Source organism: Clarias gariepinus, chromosome 28 (assembly GCF_024256425.1).
Source record: "Clarias gariepinus isolate MV-2021 ecotype Netherlands chromosome 28, CGAR_prim_01v2, whole genome shotgun sequence".
NCBI lineage: Eukaryota > Metazoa > Chordata > Actinopteri > Siluriformes > Clariidae > Clarias > Clarias gariepinus.
This window is the reverse complement of record NC_071127.1, coordinates 19902290-19928726: the sequence shown is the minus strand read 5'-3', so window position 1 is coordinate 19928726 and position 26437 is coordinate 19902290. Positions and strand designations below refer to the sequence as shown.

The following is a 26437-nucleotide window of genomic DNA, read 5'->3' as shown; positions in this document are numbered from 1 at the left end:
ACCTTATTCCATTGTTTTCAACAATGTATTTTAATACTAAGGACATCGAAAACTAAAGCAAATTAAAAAATAAACAAATATGTAATTGTGTAGTGAACAAAAAATGTTTGAAATGACCCAGAATATGGTTTATAATTTCAGTTCTTCAAAGTAGCCACCTTTAGCTTTGATGTCTGCTTTGCACCTTTTTGGCGCTCTCCCAGTCAGCCTCATGAGGTCGTCACCTGAAATGGTTTTAAAGGAGTTCCCAGAGGTGTTGAGTACTTTTTGAGTGCTTTCTCTTCAATCTCTGGTGCAGCTCATTCCAAACCATTTCAATTGGATCCAGATGATTGTGGAGGCCAGGTCATCTGATGCAGCACTCCATTACTCTCCTTCTTTTACATAACGTAGTGGTGTGTTTGGAGTTATGGTCCTGTTGGAAAACAAATGATGGTCTCACCAAGTGCAAACTAAAGAGGATGGCAAGGTTGAATGTGCTTTTAATTTTGACCAACAGTTAAGTTGTGACTTTAGTCAACTAATATGTTTTATACTTGTTTTACAACTTGTGTATATTACACTAAGCATTGTCATATCAAAAAGTTTTTTTTTTAATGTGCAGATAATTTCACGGTGAATAGCTAGATATAAAAAGAACAGGAATTTTCTTGCCATGGAACCTTCCAGAACAGAATTCATATAAACTTTGACAAATATTATGAGGATTTTGACACCATCTTAATGCGTACTTTATCTTGGTTATGCCCGGCCTCTCAGGCACTTGGACTGTAGAAGCAGCAGGACCTGTGTGCTCTTTATGGGCTCCCCCAAGTGGTCACATTAGGTAATGATTGAAACATTCCTGAAATGTCATTGTGTTAAACATACTGTATTAGCTCAATACAATACAGTCTCTAATAGACAGATTTAAAGTTTTATCCAATTTTTAAAACAATCACTCCATAAACAAATAGGCTCAGTGGTAAAGTGTTTCATCTGTGGCGACCCCTTGCTGGGAGCAGCCGAAAGACCAACCACAACATTCTGTATTTATTCTGAATTATAAATGTATGATTCACTTTATTCATTATGTGAATGTTAGCTTACCTTACTTATCTCTCTGTCTGTTTGTTGACACTCCTCAGCTCCCAGTGATTCAGATCCCCTCTGGACCGGTCTGTCTCATCATTCTGGTTGGAGTGGTTGAAGATCTTGTTGCATGTACTTGGGGTGCGTACTGTATGGTGATCACGGACTATTTCACTTTACCATGAAGATGGTTTTGGACTCGGCTGATGCAGACAGCTATTCTTTGATGACATGCGACTGGAGTTTCTGAATAGATTAGTACTGAAATTCCAACAAACAGTTTTGTACCCAAACACCCACAATAACCAAAGTGGACTCCTTATTAGCCTGAATACATCTATTATACTGAACTTCCAGCCTCCTAACACTTAGTATGCCTGCACTACAATTTCTGCTATCCGTTATTACCCAAATGAGGATTGAGTCTGGTTCCTCTCAAGGCTTCTTTCTTTTGCCATGTCAGGAAGTTCTTTCTTGCCACCATCGCCCTCAGCTTGCTCATTTGGAACAATCTGATCATTTCGATCAAATCTCACATACATATCATATTGTGTATGCTTTACAACAATAACCATTGTTAAAATCGCTATAGAAGTAAAAATGAAATAAATTGAATTCAATTTGAGGCTGTTTTCCCTTCATATATTGTCCCAACTTGTTTGAGGATTACGTAGAGACAGACAGATATTCCAAGAACAATAGGGACATTGGTATTGTCTGTTATGTAAAAAAGAAATTTCTCTTAGAGTACCTAAAATCCTTAAAGAATTTGGGGTCCTTTAGGAGCATAATTACAAAAAAGTTTATTCCACGCAAGGCTGTAGATGGCAGTCCAAACCAATCAACTTGCGTAGACTCAACCCACTGAGTTTGACTGACGTTTTTGGAACATCTTTATATGCCGTACATAAATACAATGCAATTTCAACATATTTTTTCTGACATATTTAATTATTTATTTTGAGAAATAAAGTAATGATGTATGTATGGTGTTTTTTATTTTATATTGTGATTTTGCACCCTTTATAGCCACTCTTCTTATTCTGAAAAGGCATATACTCTTGATTAATATTCTTGTCTACATTAGAATATTATAGTATAACTCTAAATACACACTCATTTAATCTTGCTTTCAACGATTCTTTCTCAAAATGTTTTTCCTCTATATGCGCTCTATATGTCTATCAATATAATTTTTAATTTCCTTCAATACTGATTCTCTCTCAAAATATTAGAATCTAGATAAGCATGTTGCTGCTCTGTAGTGTGGTGTGGTAAAGAGCTTTATCTTTACACATGGAATGAAGCATTGGGAGAGTTATAAAGAGGCACGACCAGGTGCAGAGTGTGTTTACATTGATTTACTGAATATGAACATTGCTTACAACTGGCTATATATCTAGGCCTGTTATAAAGAAACAGTTCCCAACAAACAGTGGACATTACATTACCATTCTTTCATCACTATTTATTCTAACACCATTCCACACAAAAATTACATAAATATACCTACCCGTTCAGCTGCTCTTATTGTTTTATATTTTTTCATACATTCTTCAAATATTTTCTATATTGTGTATTTTTGTCGTACAGTTATTTTTTTTTAACTTTAGTTTTTATATTTTATTTTATTATTTTCTAGTTTTATATACCCTATATTTTAATTCTCATATTTATTTTCTATTACTATTCTTAGTCTGTCATTTTAGGTCACGAGCCGTTGCCTAAGCATTTTACTGCATATCGTACGGTGTATGACTGTGTATGTGACAAATAAAAAATTTTAATTTGATTTGACATTCTCAAGCAGGCAAAAAATTATTGTAAAACTGATTAATAATCTCTGTCAAGGATGTGTTGAGATGAAACCTGAGATTGCTTCTCCAGACCAGAATCCTCCCAGTCTTCTAGATAATCTAGTTAATTTCCTCCTTAATGTTTAGGTTAGTTCAAGAGACAGTGAATGGGAAAGGGTTTTCTGCCAGACTCTGTAACAGTAGCACACCATGTAGCACACCAGGATCCCCAACGTCCCTCTCTTACTCTGCAAACATGGATGGAACATCGACCAAACAGGAATTCCAAATAAGACCTGAGCTACTGCTCAGTTGCCCCTCATGCCCCCAAGGACCACAGGCCACCTTGGACATATACTTAAAAACATTAACACTGTTTCTGTAATCATGGCGTAGTTTATTATTATTTGAATCCTTTTGATTTTATTTAAATAATAATTAAAAAATAAAAATATGTAATCAGATTACATACAATTAATCTAAATATGTTAATTGTGAAAACTATTAGATTTAATCAGTTAAAAAGTATGAATATAGTTAACATGTCTGTGGAACAAGATCCGATTAGTTAAATTGTACAAGATGGGGCCATGTCCACACATAGCCGTTTTATTTTTTTTTTTAACAGATTTTTCTCTGCGTTTTTTGCCTTTCGTCCACACACAAACACAGTTTTGGTTGATGAAAACAGAACTCCGTTTTTAGTGGTGTTGTGTGTACGGGGGGAAACTTTTGAGATTTTGGCTTGTTGTAACGTCCCCTTGTGCCGATGATGTAATTGTCAGTGTGCCAGTCTCCTTGAATGGACATCAGTTTTTGTTTGAGGATATTTTGTGCAGTGGTAGACGTATGTACAGTAAACTAGTGACTGTGTTAACGTTGCGTACTGGACTTTTTGCATGCATGCACATACACACACAGTAACTCACACATTATGTTAATAAACAGATGTGCCTGAATGCACTACTAACCTTACAGCAGCTACATACTGTACAAAACTCTGATGACACACAGACCCCGCAGACTGCGACGGCGGTTTCGGACGAGACCCTTCAGATTTCTACAAAGCGCAACAGGTAATGACGTTTTGTCTAGGCTTCTGATTGGCCCCCTGTTGATTAAGGAGGCTCCTAACAGCACTTAACAGGGCGTTTTGGATTTTTATGTGAACAAAAATATTTTTTAAACGTAGGTCGTGTGGACAGAATAAGATTTTTCCTTATAAGAAGAAAAATCTGTTTTTAAAAATACCCGGCTACATGTGGACATGGCCAGTTGAGCAAGTTGGATTGTGCCCTCATTGTAAGGCAAGTTACATCTGTAGTCATCCTTTATAATTGGTTGGTTTCTGCATATGTAAATGTATTATTAGCGTTGTTGATATCGTATCACATTAATATCAATTCAATTAATAGCTAGCTAACTTGCACATGGGGCTAAAAAATACAGTGGAACCTTGGATTACTAGCATAATTCGTTCCGGAAACATGCTCGTATTCCAAAACACTCGTAAATCAATTTGAATTTTCCTATAAGAAATAATGGAAACTCAAATTGTTCATTCTACAGCCCCCTCCCCCCAAAATACATAAAAATAATTAATAAAAAAATTGAAGTAAATATAAAACAGTGTTTATGCGCGCATGCAACGGAAAGACTTATGTTGAAAAAATTAGCAAGGAACATCGCTAATGACACTCGTGTAAGCGCATGCTAACAGAATCAATGCTGTTAAGTAAAACAAACAAAAGAACCTGACTTTACCTTTGAAATGAATTGCAACAGAGCAGTGTTTCTGTGTAGAGCAGAGAGAGTGTGTGAAACAAAGAGCAGTGTAAAGGCGAGAGAGAGAGAGAGAGAGAGAGAGTGTGTAACAACAAGCTGAAACAGAGGGAAAATAGATTTTTAACCTCTTTAAGAAGGATTTCTTTTGCTTTACACGCTCACACACACGTGTGTTATAAGGAACACTATACACGCGCTGTACACACGCACTAACAAACACAAAATAAAATGTGTTTTTTGCGCGCACACGTGGTCGGATGTGCATGGATGTTTATTATATGGATGCAGCGGGGAGACAATTACCCACAATTCCGCAGCACAAGACAGAGAGAAAACGTTGGCTCAGTTGCGATTATGTGACTTTCGTCGTCAAAACAAGAAGCACATGCATGATATATGATACTCGGTACTCGTAAACCAAGAAAATTTTTGCTCGCCTTGCGGAACACTCACAAACCGCGTAACTCGTAATCCAAGGTTTTACTGTACTTTAAATTCAGCCTTACTTAAATGACTGCTATGTTTTTTGGAATCTTGTTACACTTTTGTTTGAGAATAAAGACAAAAATCAAGCATGATTGTATCCTGAGGAGCTCGAGTGTCTACCTCAATGGAGGTTTATGTTATATGTGAATTGCACAAACAGTGGACATTACATTACCATTACAACTACCATTCCATACAAAAATTACATAAATATACCTGCCTGTTCAGCTGCTCTTATTGTTTTATATTTCATTATACATTCTTCAAATATTTTCTGTATTGTGTATTTTTGTTGTACAGTTATTTATTATTATTTTTTTAACTTTAGTTTTTATATTTTATTTTATTCTTTTCTAGTTTTATTTACCCTATATTTTAATTCTCATATTAGTCTTTATTTTAGGTCATGAGCAGTTGCCTAAGCATTTCACTGCATATCGTACTGTGTATGACTGTGTATGTGACAAATAAAATTTAAATTTGAATTTGATGTTAACATACTCAGTTATAAATGTCTTATATCTATGTGGATAGTTATGTTCATTTTATTAGCATCACAGTCTAGAGCTCAGGGGCTTTCACACCTGTCGTGTCCTTAAAGCTAGAACACAATTTTAGTTTTTTTTTAAAGTATAACATTTTTATTTGAATTCTTGGTGGCAACTTTAAAGTAAATTTTACTCACCACTGCTTTGAATTATTTAAGTAATGCTAAAAATAATGTCATTTGGTGCTAGCGTTACTAGTTGTTTTTTATGATTAACTCAGTTTATTTAAAAAAAAAACTGTACATTCGACATTTTATGAATTGCCTGAATTGTAATTCGTTAACAGTTCAATTGACCTTTCATTAACAGATAAAAAAAGATAAGGATTAAATAGATTACACCCTTTTTTAAATCAGCTGTTCACATTTCTCTTTTTACTCTGCAAACACAAAATACTGTATTGTACAAGATACTGTTGGATACTGTAATGTAAACACTGTCATAACACTAAAATGTAACCAAAACAGTTTTTAATACAGAAAACAGTATTACAGTGGAACCTTGGATTGCGAGTAACACGTTTTGCGAGTGTCCCGCAAGACGAGCAAAGATTTGTAATAAATTTTGACCTAAAAATTCTTGGTCTTGGTTGACCTAAAAATAAAAGTCTTGGTTTACGAGTACAGAGTATCACGCATGCGCTTCTTGTTTTGATGCCGAGCATTACGTGATCACAACTTGTACTCTCTGGGTGGAGCCGAGGACAGCTCTGATGTGAAGTGTGGAGGTTCCGCTTTCAGTGGCAAGGCGTAGTAGAGCTGAGAGAGTGCAGACAGGGGCTGGGCGTTGGAGGGTCCGGCCTGGGATGGAGTAGAAGCGGGCTCTGGGGCTCCCTCCTTCACCTTTTCCTGGCTGTGTTGGGCCCCCTCCTTCTGCCGAAAATCCTTCGCCCCCAAGTGGTCCTTCTCTGTAGTTGCGATACTTGGAAACTCGGGTGATTGTAGAGATGGAGATGGTGAAGACGCAGGGGTGTAGGCTTGTAACCTTTGTACGGTGGATGTGCTAAAGATGCGCAGCTTCCTCATCTGCTTTTCCCAGGTGACATCACGGCGCAAAAAACAGTCCGTTATCACTCTTTCCAGTTTTTCTAAAGACTCTTGGCAGTAGCGCTCCAGCTCTGCTAATCTAGCATCCACTGCCCGCCGAAAACTGAGTTCACGATTTAAACTGCTGTTAATGAAATCTTTAAAATCCCTCTCTAACAGGCCCACTTTCTCAGACATAGCCTCTACATCCCCTTTACATTGCTTAAATTCAGTCTGCATTGTTTCAACAACATCAGTAATTTTTGACCCTCAATATCATCATGTCTATCTGATATATACAATGAGCTAAGCAATGAAGTAGGGTTACGTCGCGTCACAGGGACATCTACATCATCCGGTACAATACTAGCAACAGCAAAGTTGGCCCTCCGAGCACTACTAGCATTAGCAAAGACGTTAGCTTTAGCGCTAGCCATGTTGGCGTCTATTTTGCTCCTTAAAGTCACACAACACCGGAAAAATACCCTAACAAACAGATTCCCCGTACGGGCCACCACTATGTAACGCTCAGATCTTATTTTTAAGCTAATTACACGATAACGGGGTCTTAATCTAGATACGGGCTAATATTATTCACTTCCGGTGTTGCGCAATCTTCGCGGAGCAAGACAAGACACGTGACAACAACAATTATCCAACCAAACCAAAGTGTATTAAAGTGAGAAAAATTATATATACAAACATGGTGCACCATAAGCCAATATATACAAAATATATACAAATATAAATAATGTGTGGAATGTATGTGTGTGTGTGTGAGTGCGTATGTATGAAAGTCCAAGTCCGTGTTATTGTGAGTATGAAATGGTGTACGGGAGAGATGGCTCGGCCTCACCGGTAAAAGATGTATAATCCGGGAGCACGAGAAAACGGAACGAGAAGGGTACTGAATGTGTCCAATGAAGATTAATCCAGTAATGGAAAGTAATCCTCCGTAACTACAAACAATCTCTCTCTCTCTCTCAAACCAAATGCAGCGCGCTGTCTCATCTCTCCGTCCCGAGTACTTTGCCGGTTCCGGCTTTATGCCGGCACACGTGACCCGACGCCGCTTCCAGGTTCCCTCGCGCTGCGATCGCGCATGCTCGCGAGAGCTTACCCTGGACCAACACTGTCTATGGGGACCAGTAAAACCAAATCGGGCATATTTCCTTTGCGCAGGTGAGCCGCATTAGCTCCGTAACCCTTTCCCTGCTACTTAAAATGCCCCTTTATGTGGCCGCGCTACAAACTGAGCCAACGGATATTCTCTCTCTGCGGAACTGTGGGTAATTGTCTCCTCTGCTGGGTCTTAGTGCGCGTTTCTCACTGATATAATCAACATCCGTGCATGTGTGTACTGTTTACTATAACACTATGACCACGTGTGTGAGTAAAGCTTCTTTTATTTTGTATTTGTGTGTGTATATAAAAGTTGTGCTTTCGCACTCCTTTTACTCATTATTACAACATGCATGCGTGCAAATCAAAAGCAAGTGTCATTAGAGAGGTTAAATATACATTTTCTCTCTCTCTCAGCCTGCACTGATTGTGTGTGTGAAAATAGATCTTTAACTTTTTCTAGCACACACAAACACAGAACACTAAAGGAAACACTTATCTGTCGGGATTTATTTTTACTTTTTTCAAAGGTAAAGTGCAGGTTAATTTGTTTTATTTTTTAGTTTACATTTTGTATATATTATTTTTATATATATATTCTTTTGGGCTGTGGAACGGATAATCTAAGTTTTCATTATTTCTTATCGAAAAAATTCTATTTGATTTACGAATGCTATGATATACGAACACACTTCCAGAACGAATTATGCTCGTAATCCAAGGTTCCACTGTATAGCGGTTGTATAGTGCGTTTAAAACATTATCCACAGACAGGATTGCCTAGTATGGAGAGCCTAGTTTTTAGAATTAAATAAAGATGGGTTAAGTGATCCTGCTGGAACAATAAAAACTGAAAAAATGAAACAATGACCAGGTGGCCCCCAAAGCAGCAGAGGCCCATCCTGGAAGGGTGATTGCGCGCATTTAGAACAGAGCTCCCAGGGACTAAACAATTAACATCCATCGGCCATCCGTTTGGCCCTTTGACAGCATGAGTCTTTCAATCCAACCACATTGGAAAATCCTCTTTCAGGCCACCGGTAAAAAAAAGACAGATGCTGCACAATTATAGCAAATAGGATTTAGAAACTACAACAGCATTTATGCTGACATGTTAAAATGTCAGTTTGCCCTGGGTTCCTGCACCAATATTTTGGCCTGCAGGCCTACAGGCATAAGCATTTAAAACTTAGCTCTCAGCCACACAGGTAAAACCTCTTAGAGCAGAAAAATGCTAGCTCCAGTTTGGCAAGTAGGTTTTAGAAACTATAGCAGCATTTATGTTGTGTTATATTTGGTACTGTAATAATTTTTGGATCCACAATCAAGGGTTTCCTAATATAAAGAGCCCAGACTTTAGAACTGGACAACCACCAGAGTAAGTGAATCTACTGGATCCCAGCCATAGCTCTCATGCCTGTTCCTCCTCTCCAGGCACAACGAAAAATTCTCTTAGAGCCTACCACTAAAAAGCAGAAAAATGCAATTCAGCAAATGCTTTAAAGGTCCTACACATTATATTTTTCATTAAATTTTAATATGATCTTTAGGGTCCTAATGAAAAGTTTGTATTATACGTTAATTAAAAATTCAAAAGGATTGTGTAAAAAAAAAACCACTACTTTTACCTGGTAAAAACTAGCTCTGTTCTCAGCAACCTGTTTCAGTACATGCTAATTTAAATGCTCATGACCTCTGCTAAGACCGCCCCCCCCCCCCCCCCCCCGTTCTGTGGGGCGTGACATGTCGGGTATAGCGACGGAAGTGTAGTCCAGTGCGGGCAATGCTTTGGACTGCATTACCCACAAAGCAATGCCACGCAGTGCTTTGTGGGTAATGCAGTCCAAACTGGAAAACTATGGATTATAGAGCCCGAGCCTGTTTTCTTCAGTCGTTTTTGGTTTGATTTAAGTACGGAACCTACGCGGAAGTTTGTAATATCGCCTGACAACGCAAAAATTAAAAGAATGGACATGCATCGGCTAGTTTGTCTTTCTCATCACTGCATGGGCATGAATTAACGGGCTGTTGCGCTGCCGCGAGCAACAACAAGAAAAGCGGAGAAACTTACTGAGAGAGATACGGACGAGATGTGTTTACTGATGTGTTTACATGACTTCTTAATCTTCGACAGACATCGTTATAAACCATCTAACGTAACAAAGGTAAGCATAATATAGTTTTCCGACTACGTACACAGTTTGCAACTAGACAATCACCTTAATGCATTGTTTATTATAAATGGGCGATTAGGGATTATATAGAGACGGATGTACATAGAGAAAAAGCCATAACCATGTTCTATGAGAGTGTAAGTTAACTTACACTCCGCATTCATCGTGATTATTAGAAAAGGCGATCTGCAAGGAGTCATAGAAAAATAAATCACACTCACCAAGCCTGGTGAAGATGAAGCAGGAACACGAAGCGTTAGTACAGATCCATTTTTAGGAGCAGCTTCCTAGTAAAACCTGCTTTATATTGACCCGCGTTTATAAAGCAGTCTGGTGAGAAATGATTATCGCAAACATGAACGCATTTAGGTAAATCAGCGGGGACGTTAGCTTTAAAAACTAAATTCAGCCACTGCGTCCTCAGTGGCTCAGATACCTAACCCTAGGTAGGTACCCTAGGTCACTAACCCTAGGTAGTGAATGACGACTGCTGTGTTCGCTATTACACCCAACAACTGTACACAACACTCGCTTAGGCAACATTTTGCTCCAGCGCCGAAAAAACAATGGCCGACAGCGTCTTCTCACTCGGGGCGGGTCTTTGCTAAAACACCAGTGTCAATCAACTTGTGTAGGAACGCCCTCTTGTGGTGTGGCGTCACAAGGCAAGGCTTTTGCGATTGGCCTGATTTCAGAAGGGGGATGTTACTGTAATAAACAAAAAGAAAACCACTGGGCGGCTCTTTATCATCGTAGAGTGGTTGTGTACGCACTCTCCTAACACACAGTTTAGTCCAAACAGCTTAAAATAGTGCATGTAGTGCTGTATGACCCCTTTAAGTAACCAAAGAGCCACTTAATTTTGTTAGTAAATACTGTGCGAATATCACTACATAACTTTACATGACCATACAGATCTGGCCTTTAAAAACGCACGTTTTCGGAAAATGCCCTTCATTACCTGTAGGAGGCAGTCGTGTTTTAGTCTGAAGTATTGTGTGTCTACTGAAGCCGAAAATGTGTTGTGTCTCTTAGGCGCCCATTGACAGCAAGCGACAAAGCTCATAAACGTGTCAAGCTCAAACTGATATGTATTTATTTTTCATTTTCTTCTCTCCTTCAATGATGAAACTTCTTTGAGTGCGCTTTCTCCATTCAGAATTATTATTATTATTAGTAGTAGTAGTGCTTATTAGTAGTAGTATTATTGTAACGCACCCGCGCGTGTGTGCAAAAAGACTACAAAGATGTATATGTTAGCCTAAAACATTATTATCTTATTGTGTTTATGCGCTTTAAATATACACGGGCACGGGTGGCTCAGTGGTAGGTGATTCGCCTGCTATGCGGAAGATTCCCGGCCAGTGCCCAAAGTGCATGTTATGCCCGGTGTTATGCGCAGAGCGCCGGGAAATTTCTTGAAGCTACGAAATCGCTGGGGCATCTTTTCTAAATAGATGCTATCTTTAATAACTGATGGAGGTTTTGAGCTGTATACACACGCATTTTTGAGGGGTTTTAAAAGAATTAACAGGTGCGAGCAGACATACATGAAAGGTGAGAAGTGAGTAACTGAGCGCGCTGTCGCGGTGTATATACTGTACAACATGCGCTTATCAACCTTTTGATGAAAACGCTGCCTTTTGTAAAGTGAAAGTACTTTACAAAAAACGAACAGCTTTATTTCAGTCATAAATTTACAATCCAGCTATTATTTCCAGCCGTGGTTAAATAATGGATGAAATAATTATTAAATGCTGGACACAAACAGCAAATATGATGATTATTATAAAAAGCCTGAAGAACTTCGTGTTCATAAAATAATATTTACTTAATATGATATATATATATATGTTAATTCATGACTTCTGATGATGTGGACACATTTTCACGTTTTAAATAAGATATGTTGGCATATTCACGAATTAACACATTCGCAGTTAACACTATCAGATAGCCTACTATCAGGAAATTTAATTAATTTCAAGACCATTTAAAACCGAGACATTGCCATGTCTTTCACTGTTTTGTCCCTGTTAAAACATTACAAAAGCTATATAAGAATAAAGGAATTTTAAAGCACGAATTAGGGCATCTCATTTCATCATTATGAAAATAATATGAAGCACATATACACACATTCATCATGAAAGATCTGTTGTAAAACAAAATAAAAATTATGTTTGCTTCAGCATTGGAAACAATATTATTTTAGGCCAAGTAATTATACACAGTTCTTCGTTGTACAGTACTTGGTCCGGCTTTTAGATAAAGTCTTTCCATGCGGCATCTGGTGGATATTCAGTAAAGCACAACATATTTATTTAAATTTCCGAATGTTGCTTAAAGCAAGTCGCGGCACGCCGCGCTAAATCGCGGCATCTGGCGGGAAAACAGACGCAGTCTTAATGGCCACATCTGTATGTTTAACACCACGCTGGACAGTTATTTGTGGTTTAAGGTAACAGTGGTTCTTCGAATTCAATAGCTTTGCAAAGGTCCTGTAAAAAAAAAAAAAAAAAAAAAAAATATATATATATATATATATATATATATATATATATATACTGTATATGATAGTTAGGTAAAGTCACTCTTTTTTACTTATGTAGAAACTTATTCACTTCTAAATATTCTTGGTTCTGACCCACAGCTGAAACAGAGTACTTCTGCAGTAATGTTCAAGAACTACCTACCTTTAGTATCCCCTGGCATTTTTCAAATTTTGCCTGCAGTCTTTGGTACTGCATCTTCAGGATACTGTAAGCCTCATGCTCTTGCTCTTTCTCCTTAAAAAAAAAAAGCTTATATCTGCATTTGTCTAATTTTTAATCTACAATAGGAAAATTATTAACATTTTACAAATCGCATGTTAATCTATGTTACACTCTATCCCGTAACTTTAATTTGTCTTTATAGCTTGTAGAACAGACCTCCTTACATTCTTTCCAATCATACTGCTCAATGCAAAGATTTCTACACTCACACTCATTATCTCATTACACTTCCTCCGTGTCTCAGAGAGTTCTTCTTGCAGCTGCTGCACTGGGTTTTGCAGTGTGTTCACCTGGAACATCAGAACAGACGTCTCGTCATCCAGTTGAGTACTGGACTCGATTCCTTGCTCAGGATTCTCCTCAGTTTCAGCCAGAGTGGCCTGGAAATGCAAGAACCAGCTTTAATGACTTTTATGCACACATTCAGACAACGCTTAGGGATTGTGAGGAAACCGTCCCAAAAAAATTCTTACCCTTAGTAACTGCTCATTGTTTAATCGAACTTGCTTTATCTGATCGTACTGCACTTTAAGGATCCTATAGGCCTTCTATTCTTGCTCACGCTCCTAAAACACATGCATCTTGCATCGAGCCTTTAAAGACATTTAAAACGTGGTGCTAAACTCACTGCTTTATTGTAAGGAAAAGAGTAACTTTAAAGCACAGTAAGAGCAAATATATATATGGGAAAAGGGATTAATTGTCAGGACATAGAAAAAGTGATCCAAGGAAGCAAAATTGGTGAATTGGCAACAGGGTCATGGCTGGGCAGGGCTCAATGATGCACATAAGGAATGAAGGTAGGCCTGTGTAGTCTGATCCAGTAAAAGCGCTAGTGTAGCTCAAATTGAGGAAAAAGGTTAATTGTGTTTCCTTGTGGAAGGTGTCAGATCACATAGATAATTACTGTTTTGGTGGCAAATTGGAGGGACCCACTTAATTTTAGGAGGGTGGTTATAATGTCATGGCTAATGTGAGTACAACTAAAATTGTATGCATAAATAAAATACAAACATGGGAATAGACATACAGTTTTGTATTTATTACAGCTGTATTTACTCAGTGCAACTATATCTTTCACTTGGATGTTAAAACAACAACATGTCAAGGAAAAAAATAGAAAAATAAAAAACAAATCACTGATTTTCAAAGGAGCAACCCACTAGAAACTCAATCGGATGAAGCTAAATAGAACACAAAGCTTTGCACATCTAGACTTTGCAATATTGTATTTGCCACCTCTTCTTTGTAGAACCGCAGTTTTGCTGTGTACTTTGGGTCATTGTCATTTTGGACTGTACACCTTCCTTCCATCGACAACTTTCTGGCAGAAGGGCAGCCGATTATCCCTTAAGAATTTGATGGTATTTTGCATGACAAGTTTTATTTATTGCATGTTTTGTACTGTACAGTTATGTTATTTTATTTTAATTCTATATTTTATTTTATTCTTCCTTAGTTAAATTTACCTTCTGTTTTCCTTTTCATATTTATTTTTCTATTTCTTTTATTTTAAGGTCACGGGCAGTTGTCTAAAGCATTTCACTGCATATCGTACTGTGTATGACTGTGTATATGACAAATAAAATTTGAATTTGAAGTGGTCCAGTCCCTGCTGCAGAGAAATGCTATATAACAGGTTACTACCACCTCCATGCTTTACTGTAGGACTGGTGTCATTTCGGTGATTTCTGCCAAACATATCATTTGGTGTTGGGGCCAAACAGTTACTGTAAACTTTAGTCTCAAAATGACCATAGCTGATCACAGTTGAAAGTCAAATAACTTTGTGTACCATTGAGAGGGTGATTAGCTTTACCTGATGCATGCATTTTTTAGAAGGGGGTGATGTTTTTCCAAAACCAGTGTTTTTTTGTTTTCTATTATTTTCTAATATGGTGGTGGTATCTTTCACTTGGATTATAAAAGTTGCACTAAGTAAATACTGATGGATGAAACAAACTGTCTTTATTTCAGGGTGCAAAGCAACAAAACACGCTTATTTAAAGGGGTGCGATTCTTTTTATATACCCACTGTAAATGGTGGTTTATAGAGGCATGCCAGCTTACAAAAAAAAAAAAAAAAAAAGTGTTTTACACTGACTGGCAAGTTTGAGGTTGGCCTTTTTGACACCACACCACTCAACTCAGAAAAATATGTTGAAAAACATAGGCAAATTTACCTAGTGACTATGCATTAATTTAGATATATACAGGTCCTTCTAAAAAAATTAACATACTGTGATGAAGTTCATTATTTTCTGTAAACATTAGACTTTAATATGTTTTAGATTCATTACACACAACTGAAGTAGTTCAAGCCTTTTAATTATTTTAATAGTGATGATTTAGGGATACTATCTCAAAAAATTAGCAGATCATGAAAAGGTTCTCTAAACGAGCTATCAACCTAATCATCTGAATCAATTAATTAACTCTAAACACCTGCAAAAGATTCCTGAGGCTTTTAAAAACTCCCAGCCTGGTTCATTACTCAAAACCGCAATCATGGGTAAGACTGCCGACCTGACTGCTGTCCAGAAGGCCATCATTGACACCCTCAAGCAAGGGGGTAAGACACACAAAGAAATTTCTGAACGAATAGGCTGTTCCCAGAGTGCTGTATCAAGGCACCTCAGTGTGAAGTCTGTGGGAAGGAAAAAGTGTGGCAGAAAACGCTGCACAACGAGAAGAGGTGACCGGACCCTGAGGAAGATTGTGGAGAAGGACCGATTCCAGACCTTAGGGGACCTGCGGAAGCAGTGGACTGAGTCTGGAGTAGAAACATCCAGAGCCACCGTGTACAGGCGTGTGCAGGAAATGGGCTACAGGTGCCGCATTCCCCAGGTCAAGCCACTTTTGAACCAGAAACAGTGGCAGAAGCGCCTGACCTGGGCTACAGAGAAGCAGGACTGGACTGTTGCTCAGTGGTCCAAAGTACTTTTTTCATTCGGAAATCAAGGTGCCAAAGTCTGGAGGAAGACTGGGTAGAGGGAAATGCCAAAATGCCTGAAGTCTAGTGTCAAGTACCCACAGTCAGTGATGGTCTGGGGTGCCATGTCAGCTGCTGGTGTTGGTCCACTGTGTTTTTATCAAGGGCAGGGTCAATGCAGCTAGCTATCAGGAGATTTTGGAGCACTTTATGCTTGCATCTGCTGAAAAGCTTTATGGAGATGAAGCACGACCTGGCACCTGCTCACAGTGCCAAAACCACTGGTAAATGGTTTACTGACCATGACCATTACTGTGCTCAATTGGCCTGCCAACTCTCCTGACCTGAACCCCATAGAGAATCTGTGGGATATTGTAAAGAGAAAGTTGAGAGACGCAAGACCCAACACTCTGGATGAGCTTAAGGCCGCTATTAAAGCATCCTGGGCCTCCATAACACCTCAGCAGTGCCACAGGCTGATTGCCTCCATGCCACGCCGCATTGAAGCAGGCATTTCTGCAAAAGAAATCCTGACAAAGTATTGAGTGCATAACTGTACATCATTATTTGAAGGTTGACTTTTTTTGTATTAAAAACACTTTTCTTTTATTGGTCGGATGAAATATGCTAATTTTTTGAGATAGGAATTTTGGGTTTTCATGAGCTGTATGCCAAAATCATCAATATTAAAACAATTAAAAGGCTTGAACTACTTCAGTTGTGTGTAATGAATCTGAAATATATGAAAGTCTAATGTTTATCAGTACATTACAGAAAATTATGAACTTTATCACAATATGCTAATTTTTTGAGAAGGACCTGTATATATATATATATATATATATATATATATATATATATATATATATAGCTTTTAAGCTGAGGGTATAAGGATTGCATTTATGTATAGCATATGAAAATATAAAGTAAAAGCTGGTATATACTATGTATAACTACTACTATGCTGGTATAAACTATGCAGTAGTAGTTTTACTGCTAAAAAATACACTTAAAAAGATTTGCCGAAACTCTATGGCAGGTTTAGACATAGGATGAGGAATGTTACAATAATCAACAATTTACAACACAAAATATCTTATCGTTAAAATAAAGATTTACTATGGCTGAATCATGTTGTGGGGATGCTTTTTTTCAGCAGGGACAGGGAAGATTGATGGGAAGATGGATGAAGCCAAATATGGGGCAATCTTAAAAGAAAACCTGTTAGAGTCTGCAAACGACTTGACAAAAGACATTTTTTTTAACAATGACACACAGGTAAACTGTATTAACTAGGTTGTATTAATTAGGTGACTTCTGAAGGCATTTGGATAAACTATTTCAGATGGGGGAGTAAAGAGGGCTGAAAAGAAAAATATACACCACACTTGTAAATTTTTATTTATAAAGAAATATTAACCATTTATTAACCATGTATTTTCCTTCTACTTCACAATTGTGTAACTGTGTTGGTCCATCACATAAAATCCCAATAAAACATCAAGATGTCAACACGAATAAAAAAAAAATAAATAAAAAAAAACTTACCTTTTGCAATTCATCATGATGTTCCTTCATCTCAAGGTACTGCACCTTCAGGGCTTCATGAGCTTGACACTCATTCTGATAATCCTAAAATACAGGAATGCAGCAGAAGAGGTGCTGCAATTAATCACAAATAAATAAATAATAAATATATTTTTTAAATATATACTGTATATTAAAAGCAATTATTAAAATAATGCAATCTATTCAGGATTTATGAAGAGTTTGTCAATAATTTAAGTACAGTGGAACCTTGAATTACTAGCATAATTCATTTCGGAAGTGGGCTCATATTTTAAAACACTCGTAAACCACATTGAATTTTCTCATAAGAAAAAATGGAAACTCTAATTATTCGTTCCACAGCACAAAAAATAAATACATAAAAATAATTAACACTAAATATAAAGTAATGAATTAACCTGCACTTTACCTTAAAAAAAAAGTAAAAATAAATCTTTACAGATAAGTGTTTCCGTTTGTGCGTGCAGGTGCTGTGTATGCGTGCGTGTGTAAAGCTAAAGTAAGGAGCCCCACACCTCTCTCCACCTCCTCGAGTTACACAGTTACCCTCCCTCCACTCTTTTTACATGCACAGGCGTACACACAAGACTAAGACCTAGCAGGAGAGACGATTACCCACAATTAGGCAGCGCAAGGGAGGGAAAACCGATGGCTCAGTTAAGATCATGTGACGCTTAGTGTCAAAACAAGTAGCGCATGCATGATACATGATACTAGGTACTCGTAAAGCAAGACTTGTTCGTTTTTCCAAGTCAAAATTTATTAAAAATCTTTGCTCGTCTTGCGGAACACCCGCAAACCGCGTTACTCAGAATCAGATTTCACTGTACTTGTTTTTTTTTTTGGCAAATACTTTTAAGTTTATAATTGCTTGCACACATACTCTTAATAAGATCATTTGCACCATTATTTGCTGTTAGCCTAGTTAAATGCATTTAATGGAAAATGGTTCTATTAATAGTTACATATCTTAGTTTAAACCGATATTGCAATATGTGTCAAAGTAATTACACTGTGACCTTTTGATCATTATGCAGCAATCATATCATATCTCATCATGCATAAGTGCAAAGTTGGCTGGTTCAAATTAGCGTAAACAAAATACAGTGGAACCTTGGACTGTAAGCATAATTTGTTCCGGAAGTGTGCTAGTATATCAAAATACTTGTATATCAAAGCAAATTTCCCCCATAATAATAATGGAAACTCAGATAATTCGTTTCTACAACCCAAAAATATTCATAGAAAATGATTAATACAAAATATAAAGTAAAAATAAAACAAACTGACCTGCACTTTACCTTTAAAAATTGTAGTAATGCAGAGCCGACAGTTCTGTAACTTTACTGACAGCAAAAGAAAGGCATGAAATTTATGTTTTTTTTTTTAGTGATTGTGTCTTAAACTAATGACACACATGCTCTCTGCTTCCCGCATTCAGCTGCTTGTTCGCTGCTCTTTTTAAACATGCAAATCCTTACCATTACTCACTCCTGCAATCTAGTGGATAGGTAAACAATAAATCCAGCTATCCACTAGATGACAGTAGTGATGGTTCATCAAGACTCGCTTGTTTATCAAAGCAAAATGTATTAAAAATTTCTGCTCGTCTTGGGCAATGTAACAATGTAACTGTTTCATTTTAACTAATTTTTGCTCCCAGTGGAATCTGGGGATTTGGTTCCATGTAGCCCCAACCTGGATTTTAACTTATTAATGTTATAAAAAGTAAAACTTACATTTATTAAAGTTTGTGCAGTTTCTTTACAAAAGCTCAACCTTAAATTCAGCTTAGTCAACTCCTGAGTTTTTTGTTCACACTCCTAAAACAAAAGGCACAGAGCAAGAAGGTTTAAAGTTAAATATTTACATTCAGCAATGCATTAGTTCCATTTAATAAAAAGGTTACATTTTAAACAAACAAATAAACAAACAATTTCAATTTATTCAACTCCATGTAGCATCATGCAGCATGATCATCACCAGTCCGTTATTTTTAAAGGAACGGCACAATGTCAGTTTTTTTCCCCCCTACTTACTGCCATCACCTCTGCACACCTTCTCCTGCTCTCTGAGAGCTCTTCCTCTGTCTCGGTTACTCTCGCTTCCAGTCTGTTCAGGTCAGATGCCAGGTTAGAGAGTTCAATCTCTAGCACAGAATTGCTCTCCATTGCATCCTCATATCTGTTTTTAGCATCAGCCAGAGCTACCTGGAAATATGACAACAGAAACCTATTTCTTAAATTCCATACACACAGACACAAACATTTATTTTATTAGAAAATTAAAGTGTACCTCAAGTGTTTTTTTTTCCTGAGTTAAAACTCTTGCCTGCTTCTTTGCCTCAGACTGCACAAATTCAAGAACGCCTCTCGCTGAGGCACTATCCTAAAACACCATGGCACAAAATGGGTCCAACCATACAATTCAATGTTCACATCGACAACGTACCAGTCCTGTTCACTAAAAATATCATCTTAATATAGAATAAAATTATTTTCTCACATACTTTCGTTGCCTCATCATACTTCTTGTGCGTCTCGGACAGCAGGCTGCTCAAGCCCTTCACTGTTTCTCGCAGTTTGTTCACCTTGGACAACAGATCAGACTTATCATTCTCCAGCTAAGCATTGGTCATCTCTGCTTGCTTATATTGCTTCTTAACTTCAGCCAAAGACAGCTGCAAGTTCAACAATCAATATTAATAGTTGCCATTATTTATATTTACACATTCAGACACTTTAGAGGACTCGACTCATTACCCGAAAACAAATATGCATTCACACATACACACATCATGATGATGGTTGTGGCATAAGCAAAAGGCAGGCTTACCATTAGTGACTCCTCATTTTGTGTTAAAGCCAGATTACACTCAGAAGTCAGGACTGTGTGAGACTCCCTCTCCTGCACACACTCCTAAAACACAGCCATGAAACTGACAAGGTTAAGTGGAACAACCCTGTTTAGTTTCACTTGTGCATTAAACAACGGCCAGGGGTAGCTCAGTGGTTAAGGCATTGGACTGCGGTTCGGAAGATCCCAGGTTCAAACCCCACAACCCGCAAGTTGCCACTGTTGGGCCCTTGATCGCGGCCCTTAACCGCTTAGATGTGTAATGAGATAAAAATGTAAGTCGCTCTGGATAAGAGCGTCTGCCAAATGCATAAATGTAAATGTAAATTAAACATACACTGAGATAAATTATACCGGACACGTTCAGAGGTGTGTTATCATGCTATTGCGTATTCAGTCAGTTTTAAATACATAATGTATAATTCTTTTTTTAATCTTAAATCTCTTAAAACCTTTTTTAATTTTTTAGGCCTTTGTTACAACAATATGTTAAATACCTGAAAACTACAATTTCATGTCATGACATAGTAAGAGATAAACACACCTTTATTAACTCCTTGCACTGTTCCAAACTTTCCCTCATTTCTTCACACTGCAACTTTTGGATATTGTAAACCTCCCTTTCCTAAAACACAGCCATGAGGCCAAAGAGGTTTTAACATGAGTTCCTAGTGGTCTAATGTACAGTCGTGGCCAAAAGTTTTGAGAATTACATAAATATTGAAAATTGCAAAAGTTGCTGCTTAAGTTTTTATAATAGCAATTTGCATCTACTCCAGAATGTTATGAAGAGTGATCAGATGAATTGCAGAGTCCTTCTTTGCCATGAAAATTAACTTAATCCCAAAAAAACCTTTCCACTGCATTTCATTGCTGTCATTAAAGGACCTGCTGAGATCATTTCAGTAATTGTCTTGTTAACTCGGGTGAGAATGTTGACGAGCACCAGGCTCGAGATCATTATGTCAGGCTGATTGGGTTAGAATGGCAGATTTGACATGTTAAAAGGAGGGTGATTGTTAAAATCATTGTTCTTTCATTGTTAACCATGGTGACCTGCAAAGAAACGCGTGCAGCCATCGTTGCGTTGCATAAAAATGGCTTCACAGGCAAGGATATTGTGGCTACTAAGATTGCACCTAAATCAACAATTTATAGGATCATCAAGAACTTCAAGGAAAGAGGTTCAATTTTTATTAAGAAGGCTTCAGGGCGTCCAAGAAAGTCCAGCAAGCGCCAGGATCGTCTCCTAAAGAGGATTCAGCTGCGGGATCGGAGTGCCACCAGTGCAGAGCTTGCTCACGAATGGCAGCAGGCAGGTGTGAGCGCATCTGCACGCACAGTGAGGTGAAGACTTTTTGAAAGATGGCCTGGTGTCAAGAAGGGAAGCAAAGAAGCCACTGCTTTCCAAAAAAAAAATCAGGGACAGATTGATCTTCTGCAGAAAGTATGGTGAATGGACTGCTGAGGACTGGGGCAAAGTCATATTCTCCGATGAAGCCTCTTTCTGATTGTTTGGGGCATCTGGAAAAAGGCTTGTCTGGAGAAGAAAAGGTGAGCGCTACCATCAGTCCTGTGTCATGCCAACAGTAAAGCATCCTGAGACCATTCATGTGTGGGGTTGCTTCTCATCCAAGGGAGTGGGCTCACTCACAATTTTGCCTAAAAACACAGCCATGAATAAAGAATGGTACCAAAACACCCTCCAACAGCAACTTCTTTCAACAATCCAACAGTTTGGTAAAGAACAATGCAACTTCTTTCAAATGCAACTTCTTTCAACAATCCAACAGGTTGGTAAAGAACAATGCATTTTCCAGAACGATGGAGCACCGTGCCATAAGGCAAAAGTGATAACTAAGTGGCTCGGGGACCAAAACGTTGAAATTTTGGGTCCATGGCCTGGAAACTCCCCAGATCTTAATCCCATTGAGAACTTGTGGTCAATCCTCAAGAGGCGGGTGGACAAACAAAAACCCACTAATTCTGACAAACTCCAGAAGTGATTATAAAAGAATGGGTTGCTATCAGTTAGGATTTGGCCCAGAAGTTGATTGAGAGCCCAGTCGAATTTCAGAGGTCCTGAAAAAAAAGGGCCAACACTGCAAATACTGACTATTTGCATAAATGTCATGTAATTGTCGATAAAAGCCTTTGAAACGTATGACGTGCTTGTTATTATATTTCAGTACATAACAGAAACAACTGAAACAAAGATCTAAAAGCAGTTTAGCAGCAAACTTTGTGAAAACTAATATTTGTGTCATTCTCAAAACTTTTGGACACGACTGTACACTGGGCCAATTCAGTTCACTAAAAGACACCCAAAATTGTATAATAATAATAATAATAATAAAAAAAAATATATATATATATATTACTTAATCAAGTGCATTTATAAATTCTACAGAAATGCTTACCTTCATTATTTCACACTCATTGCGTGTCTCAGATAGCTCTTTCTCCATCTTCTGTACTGAGCCTTGCAGTGTGTTCATCTGAGACATCAGTTCAGACTTCTCGTTCTCCAGCTGAGCTTTGAAACTCATTGCCTGGTCGTATTTCCTCTCAGCTTCAGCCAGAGAGTCCTCAAAGTTTAACAATCAAAGCTTGTTGGCTTTATTTACTTATGAACATTCACATACTTAAGGACTTGACTCATTATTGGAATTTGTTGTGGACAAAGAACAAACTGTCCCCCACTACGCACGAAACAAACACATACCTTATTGTTACATGCAATATTTCAATTTTGATTTTTTAAATGTAGCCTTGCTCAAAATTTAAGTGACTGATTTGTACCCTTAGGTCTTAGCCGAAGGTCTTAAACTTTAACATGTAGATTTTGTTTAGTTGCCTAATTTTTTCTACCATTATATTACACTTTGCTAGTTAATTACTAAGCTTTAAAACACTGACACCAATCAGGTATAGCATTAACACTTTGTAGATCCCTCTCATATCACCAAAACAGCTTTGACCTTTTAAGTCAGGGATGCCACAACATCTTTGTAAGGTGCAAAATGGAGCATTGATGGATCAGACTTGGCTGCCCCAGCACATACTGTCATGATGGGTGCATCGCTTCATGCTCTTCCTTTCTTACCCTGATGCACATATCGCTCTGGAGTAGGCTCAATCTGGATTCATCAAACCACATAAGCTTTTCCCATTGCTTCAACATCCAATCTTTATGCTCCCTAGCAAACTGTAGCCCTTTTTTCCTAATGAGTCCCACCATCTAGTGGTTTTATTATGGACACAGCTCTTTAGTCCAATCCTATGAAATCTCATCTCATCACATTGTGTGTGTATGGAAATGCTCTTAGGTTCACTAATAGATATAGCTGTGATTTTTGCATTGTCTCACCTTTTAGACATAAGCTGTAGGCAAATGAAATGTAAAAGATGACTGTAGCTGATGTTTTAAGATGATGTTTTACAACTATTTAATCTTTTTTGTCCCAGTGAATACTTTATTACAATAGCCGCGACGACAGGGCTCACCTTCAGTAACTCCTCATTCTGCTTCAACTTAGCATTTTGTGCCAGAAGCATACGATGAACCTCAGGTTCTCGCTCACAGTCCTAAAACAGCCATGAAGCAGAAAAGGTGTAAAATTTTGGTCATAAATGGTCTCCTTCAATTCAGTTAAACAGTAGGAACTTCAAAATACTGGTCAAGCAGAAACTAAGGACCTGGACCACAGGGACTTAAATAAAGGCTCAAATAAAGGATCCAGTGTCTTAATAAGCTTCAGAACTGAACAAACATAAATGTGGTGCCAGGTTTATATATACATTTTTTTTTAGATTTTATTATAATAAAGGGAAAACTTGAAACAATCGAATCAGTTTAACACTGCCTGTACAGTTAATTTGCGTAGTTTTATTTTTGTTAGAGCAAGTGGTTTTAGGAAATAATACATTAGAAGGTACCCCCCCCCCCCCGCCCCCTGCCTCTAGTTCCTCACCCCATCAATGAATAAACAATATTTCCCCATAATAACCTACTTTCTGTTGTTAATGCTGACATGAATGTTTAAGCCTCTGTTGGAAAACTTCAGAAACATTTGTATGAGACTAAAAATGAGGTGGACCTTCTCATCATAAAATAATGCTCAGACTCTAATATGTATTATTAGCTTTATAATACGTGAATCTCACCTTCAGTAAAATTTCCCTCATCTCACTGCACTCGTACTGAAGAATGCTCATCTTACACTCTTTTCTGCCACACTCCTAACACACAGCCAAGGAGCAAAAAGGAGTGAAATCTTTAATGCTGTATGTTTACCTCTAAATATTATTGTTACTAATAATAATAAATTAGTAACAGTAAACTAGTCAATTACTCTTTTTGATTTTTATTCAATAGCATGAACACGAGTCCTCATATTTCTAAAGAATATTAATAAAAGTTTTTTTTTTTTTTTTTTTTACGTACACTTGTTAACTGGTTACACCTCGTGTGTGTGTCAGAGAGCTCTGCCTCCAGCTGCTCCACTGAGCCTTGCAGTCTGTTCACCTCAGACCTCAGATCAGAGATCTCACTCTCCAGCTGAGCGTTGGACTCCATCGACCATTTATATTGTCTCTCAGCTTCGGCCAGACTGACCTGGAAGTATAATAATCATAGCTTATTGGATTTGATTACTTTTACACCAGTCAGTCACTTTTAAAGACTTGACTATTCACTTATTCTAACAACTGGACAAAACTAAAATGTTCTACTAGAAACATGAAAATGAAGCTGAATTAAAAAAAAAATTTATATATATATATATATATATATATATATATATATATTATAAATATTATACATGAACACGCACACAAATTGTGATTTCAAGAGTAGAAAAAAAAGCAATTACTTTTAGTGAGACGATATCCTTATGAAGTTTTTCTTCACTTTTGTCGTACTCACACTGCATGTACTTACGAAGACTCACTTCATTCTCATATAACTAAAACAAAGCAATGGAGAAACAAAACTCAAATTTAGTGCGGAATGTTTACATTTATAATTAGCCATTTACAGTTAGGAAATAAACTAGCATCATGGATTAAAAGCCTAACTTTCATTCTAGTACATACTAGGTTTGGAAAATGGAAAATTCATTATGCAGCCACACTACAAGCCCTTTTTTAGTTCTAAAGGAACTGCTAATACAATGGATATAGAAAAGTATAAGCCCCTTTAAAATAAACATTTTGTTGCTTTGCAGCCTGAAATAAAGACAGACTTCTTTTTTGTTTTATTCAGCTGGGTTTACTCAGTGCAACTTTTAACATCCAAGTGAAGGGTACAACACCAAAATGTCAAGAAAAATTGGGGGGAGAAAAGCTAAATCAAAAAGAAGCAAATGATCTTCTTAATGGCAAATGAAGCCATTTGACTTTCTTCTCTGATCAGCTGTCATCATTTTGATTAGCGCAGTATGAAAAGGCAGTCACAGTTACCAGTTTGTTCCCATTAAGCTTTTATGATGGCTGATTTAAGACCCAGCCCACTGGCAAAAAAACTCTGGGATAGGGTCAGAAGATGGATACCAAAAAAATAAAAAATAAATAAATCAAAGGCCTCAAAGCACTGTGAAGTCTACTATTAAAAAGGTATTTGGTACAATACAGAACCTCCCTGAATCAGGATGTCTCCCCAAATGGTATAAAAGAGCCAGGATGAAACTGTTTAGAGAGTATCACACATTCTCTGGCCTCAGAGTCATTCCCAATATCACACATTCTCTGGCTTGTATGGCAAAGCAAGAAAAAAGGCACTCAAGAAAGGCCACATGCAGTCACAGAGCTTTGCAAAAATTCAGGTTGTCAAATGAGACTTAACTATTTGGCCACAACCCAAAACCATCCAAATAACACCAGTCCTACAGTAACGCATAGATGTGGTAATATCCTGTTATGGGGCGTTTCTCTGCAGCAGGGACTGATGCACTTGTCAAGATTGACTGAAGTAGAAAAAGGTGAATGTCCTTGCAGGCCTAGCCCAAACCCCACTGAAAATCTGTGAAATGACTTAACTTGAAATCTCGATATCTTGATATGCCACTGAGAAGGTCCCTCAGCTCTTCATTCATTTTACAAACCAGTGATTGCTTTGTATTTTTTTCTAACATGTTTGCGTTCTATCTCAGATGTTAAAAGGTGCACTAGGTAAATAGAGCTGGATAAAACAAAAACAAACTGTCTGTCTTTATTTAAGGCTGCAAAGCAACAAAAACGTGATTATTTTAAAGGGGGTCAATCTTTTCTATACCCACTGTACTGTAGCTGTTGAC

At 37.6% G+C, this 26437-nt stretch overlaps 2 protein-coding genes across 3 annotated transcripts in view; one reads left to right on the top strand and one right to left on the bottom strand.

Moving 5' to 3' along the window:
* Window positions 1–26437, top strand: part of LOC128516134 (histone H3-like) — a 575451-nt gene that overhangs the window by 510739 nt on the left and 38275 nt on the right. The window lies entirely within an intron of this gene.
* Window positions 12379–24753, bottom strand: LOC128516123 (tropomyosin-2-like). Of its 2 annotated transcripts, none has more exons than XM_053490427.1 (14): window positions 24589–24753; window positions 24309–24383; window positions 23649–23729; window positions 22562–22729; window positions 20686–20766; window positions 20121–20204; window positions 19795–19875; window positions 19581–19673; window positions 19325–19495; window positions 19025–19108; window positions 17265–17348; window positions 12994–13164; window positions 12704–12796; window positions 12379–12508 (listed from the first exon to the last, which is right to left on the bottom strand). In XM_053490427.1, exons 1-14 carry the CDS (start codon window positions 24718–24720, stop codon window positions 12464–12466), a joined length of 1443 nt encoding a protein of 480 aa, XP_053346402.1. In that variant the 5' UTR covers window positions 24721–24753; the 3' UTR covers window positions 12379–12463. The 2 variants fall into 2 exon arrangements, with proteins under 2 accessions (XP_053346402.1, XP_053346403.1); XM_053490428.1 differs by having other exon boundaries at window positions 24608–24642.

Bases quoted from the DNA above. Each gene is read 5' to 3' on its own strand.
- LOC128516123 (XM_053490427.1), bottom strand. From the start codon at position 24,720: ATGGAGTCCAACGCTCAGCTGGAGAGTGAGATCTCTGATCTGAGGTCT. The intron at 22,730-23,648 runs GTGAGCCCTGTC...TTAAACTTTGAG, and splicing joins AGAATGAGGAGTTACTGAAG to GACTCTCTGGCTGAAGCTGA. The intron at 19,876-20,120 runs GTAAGCCTGCCT...CTGTTGTCCAAG, and splicing joins AAAATGAGGAGTCACTAATG to GTGAACAAACTGCGAGAAAC.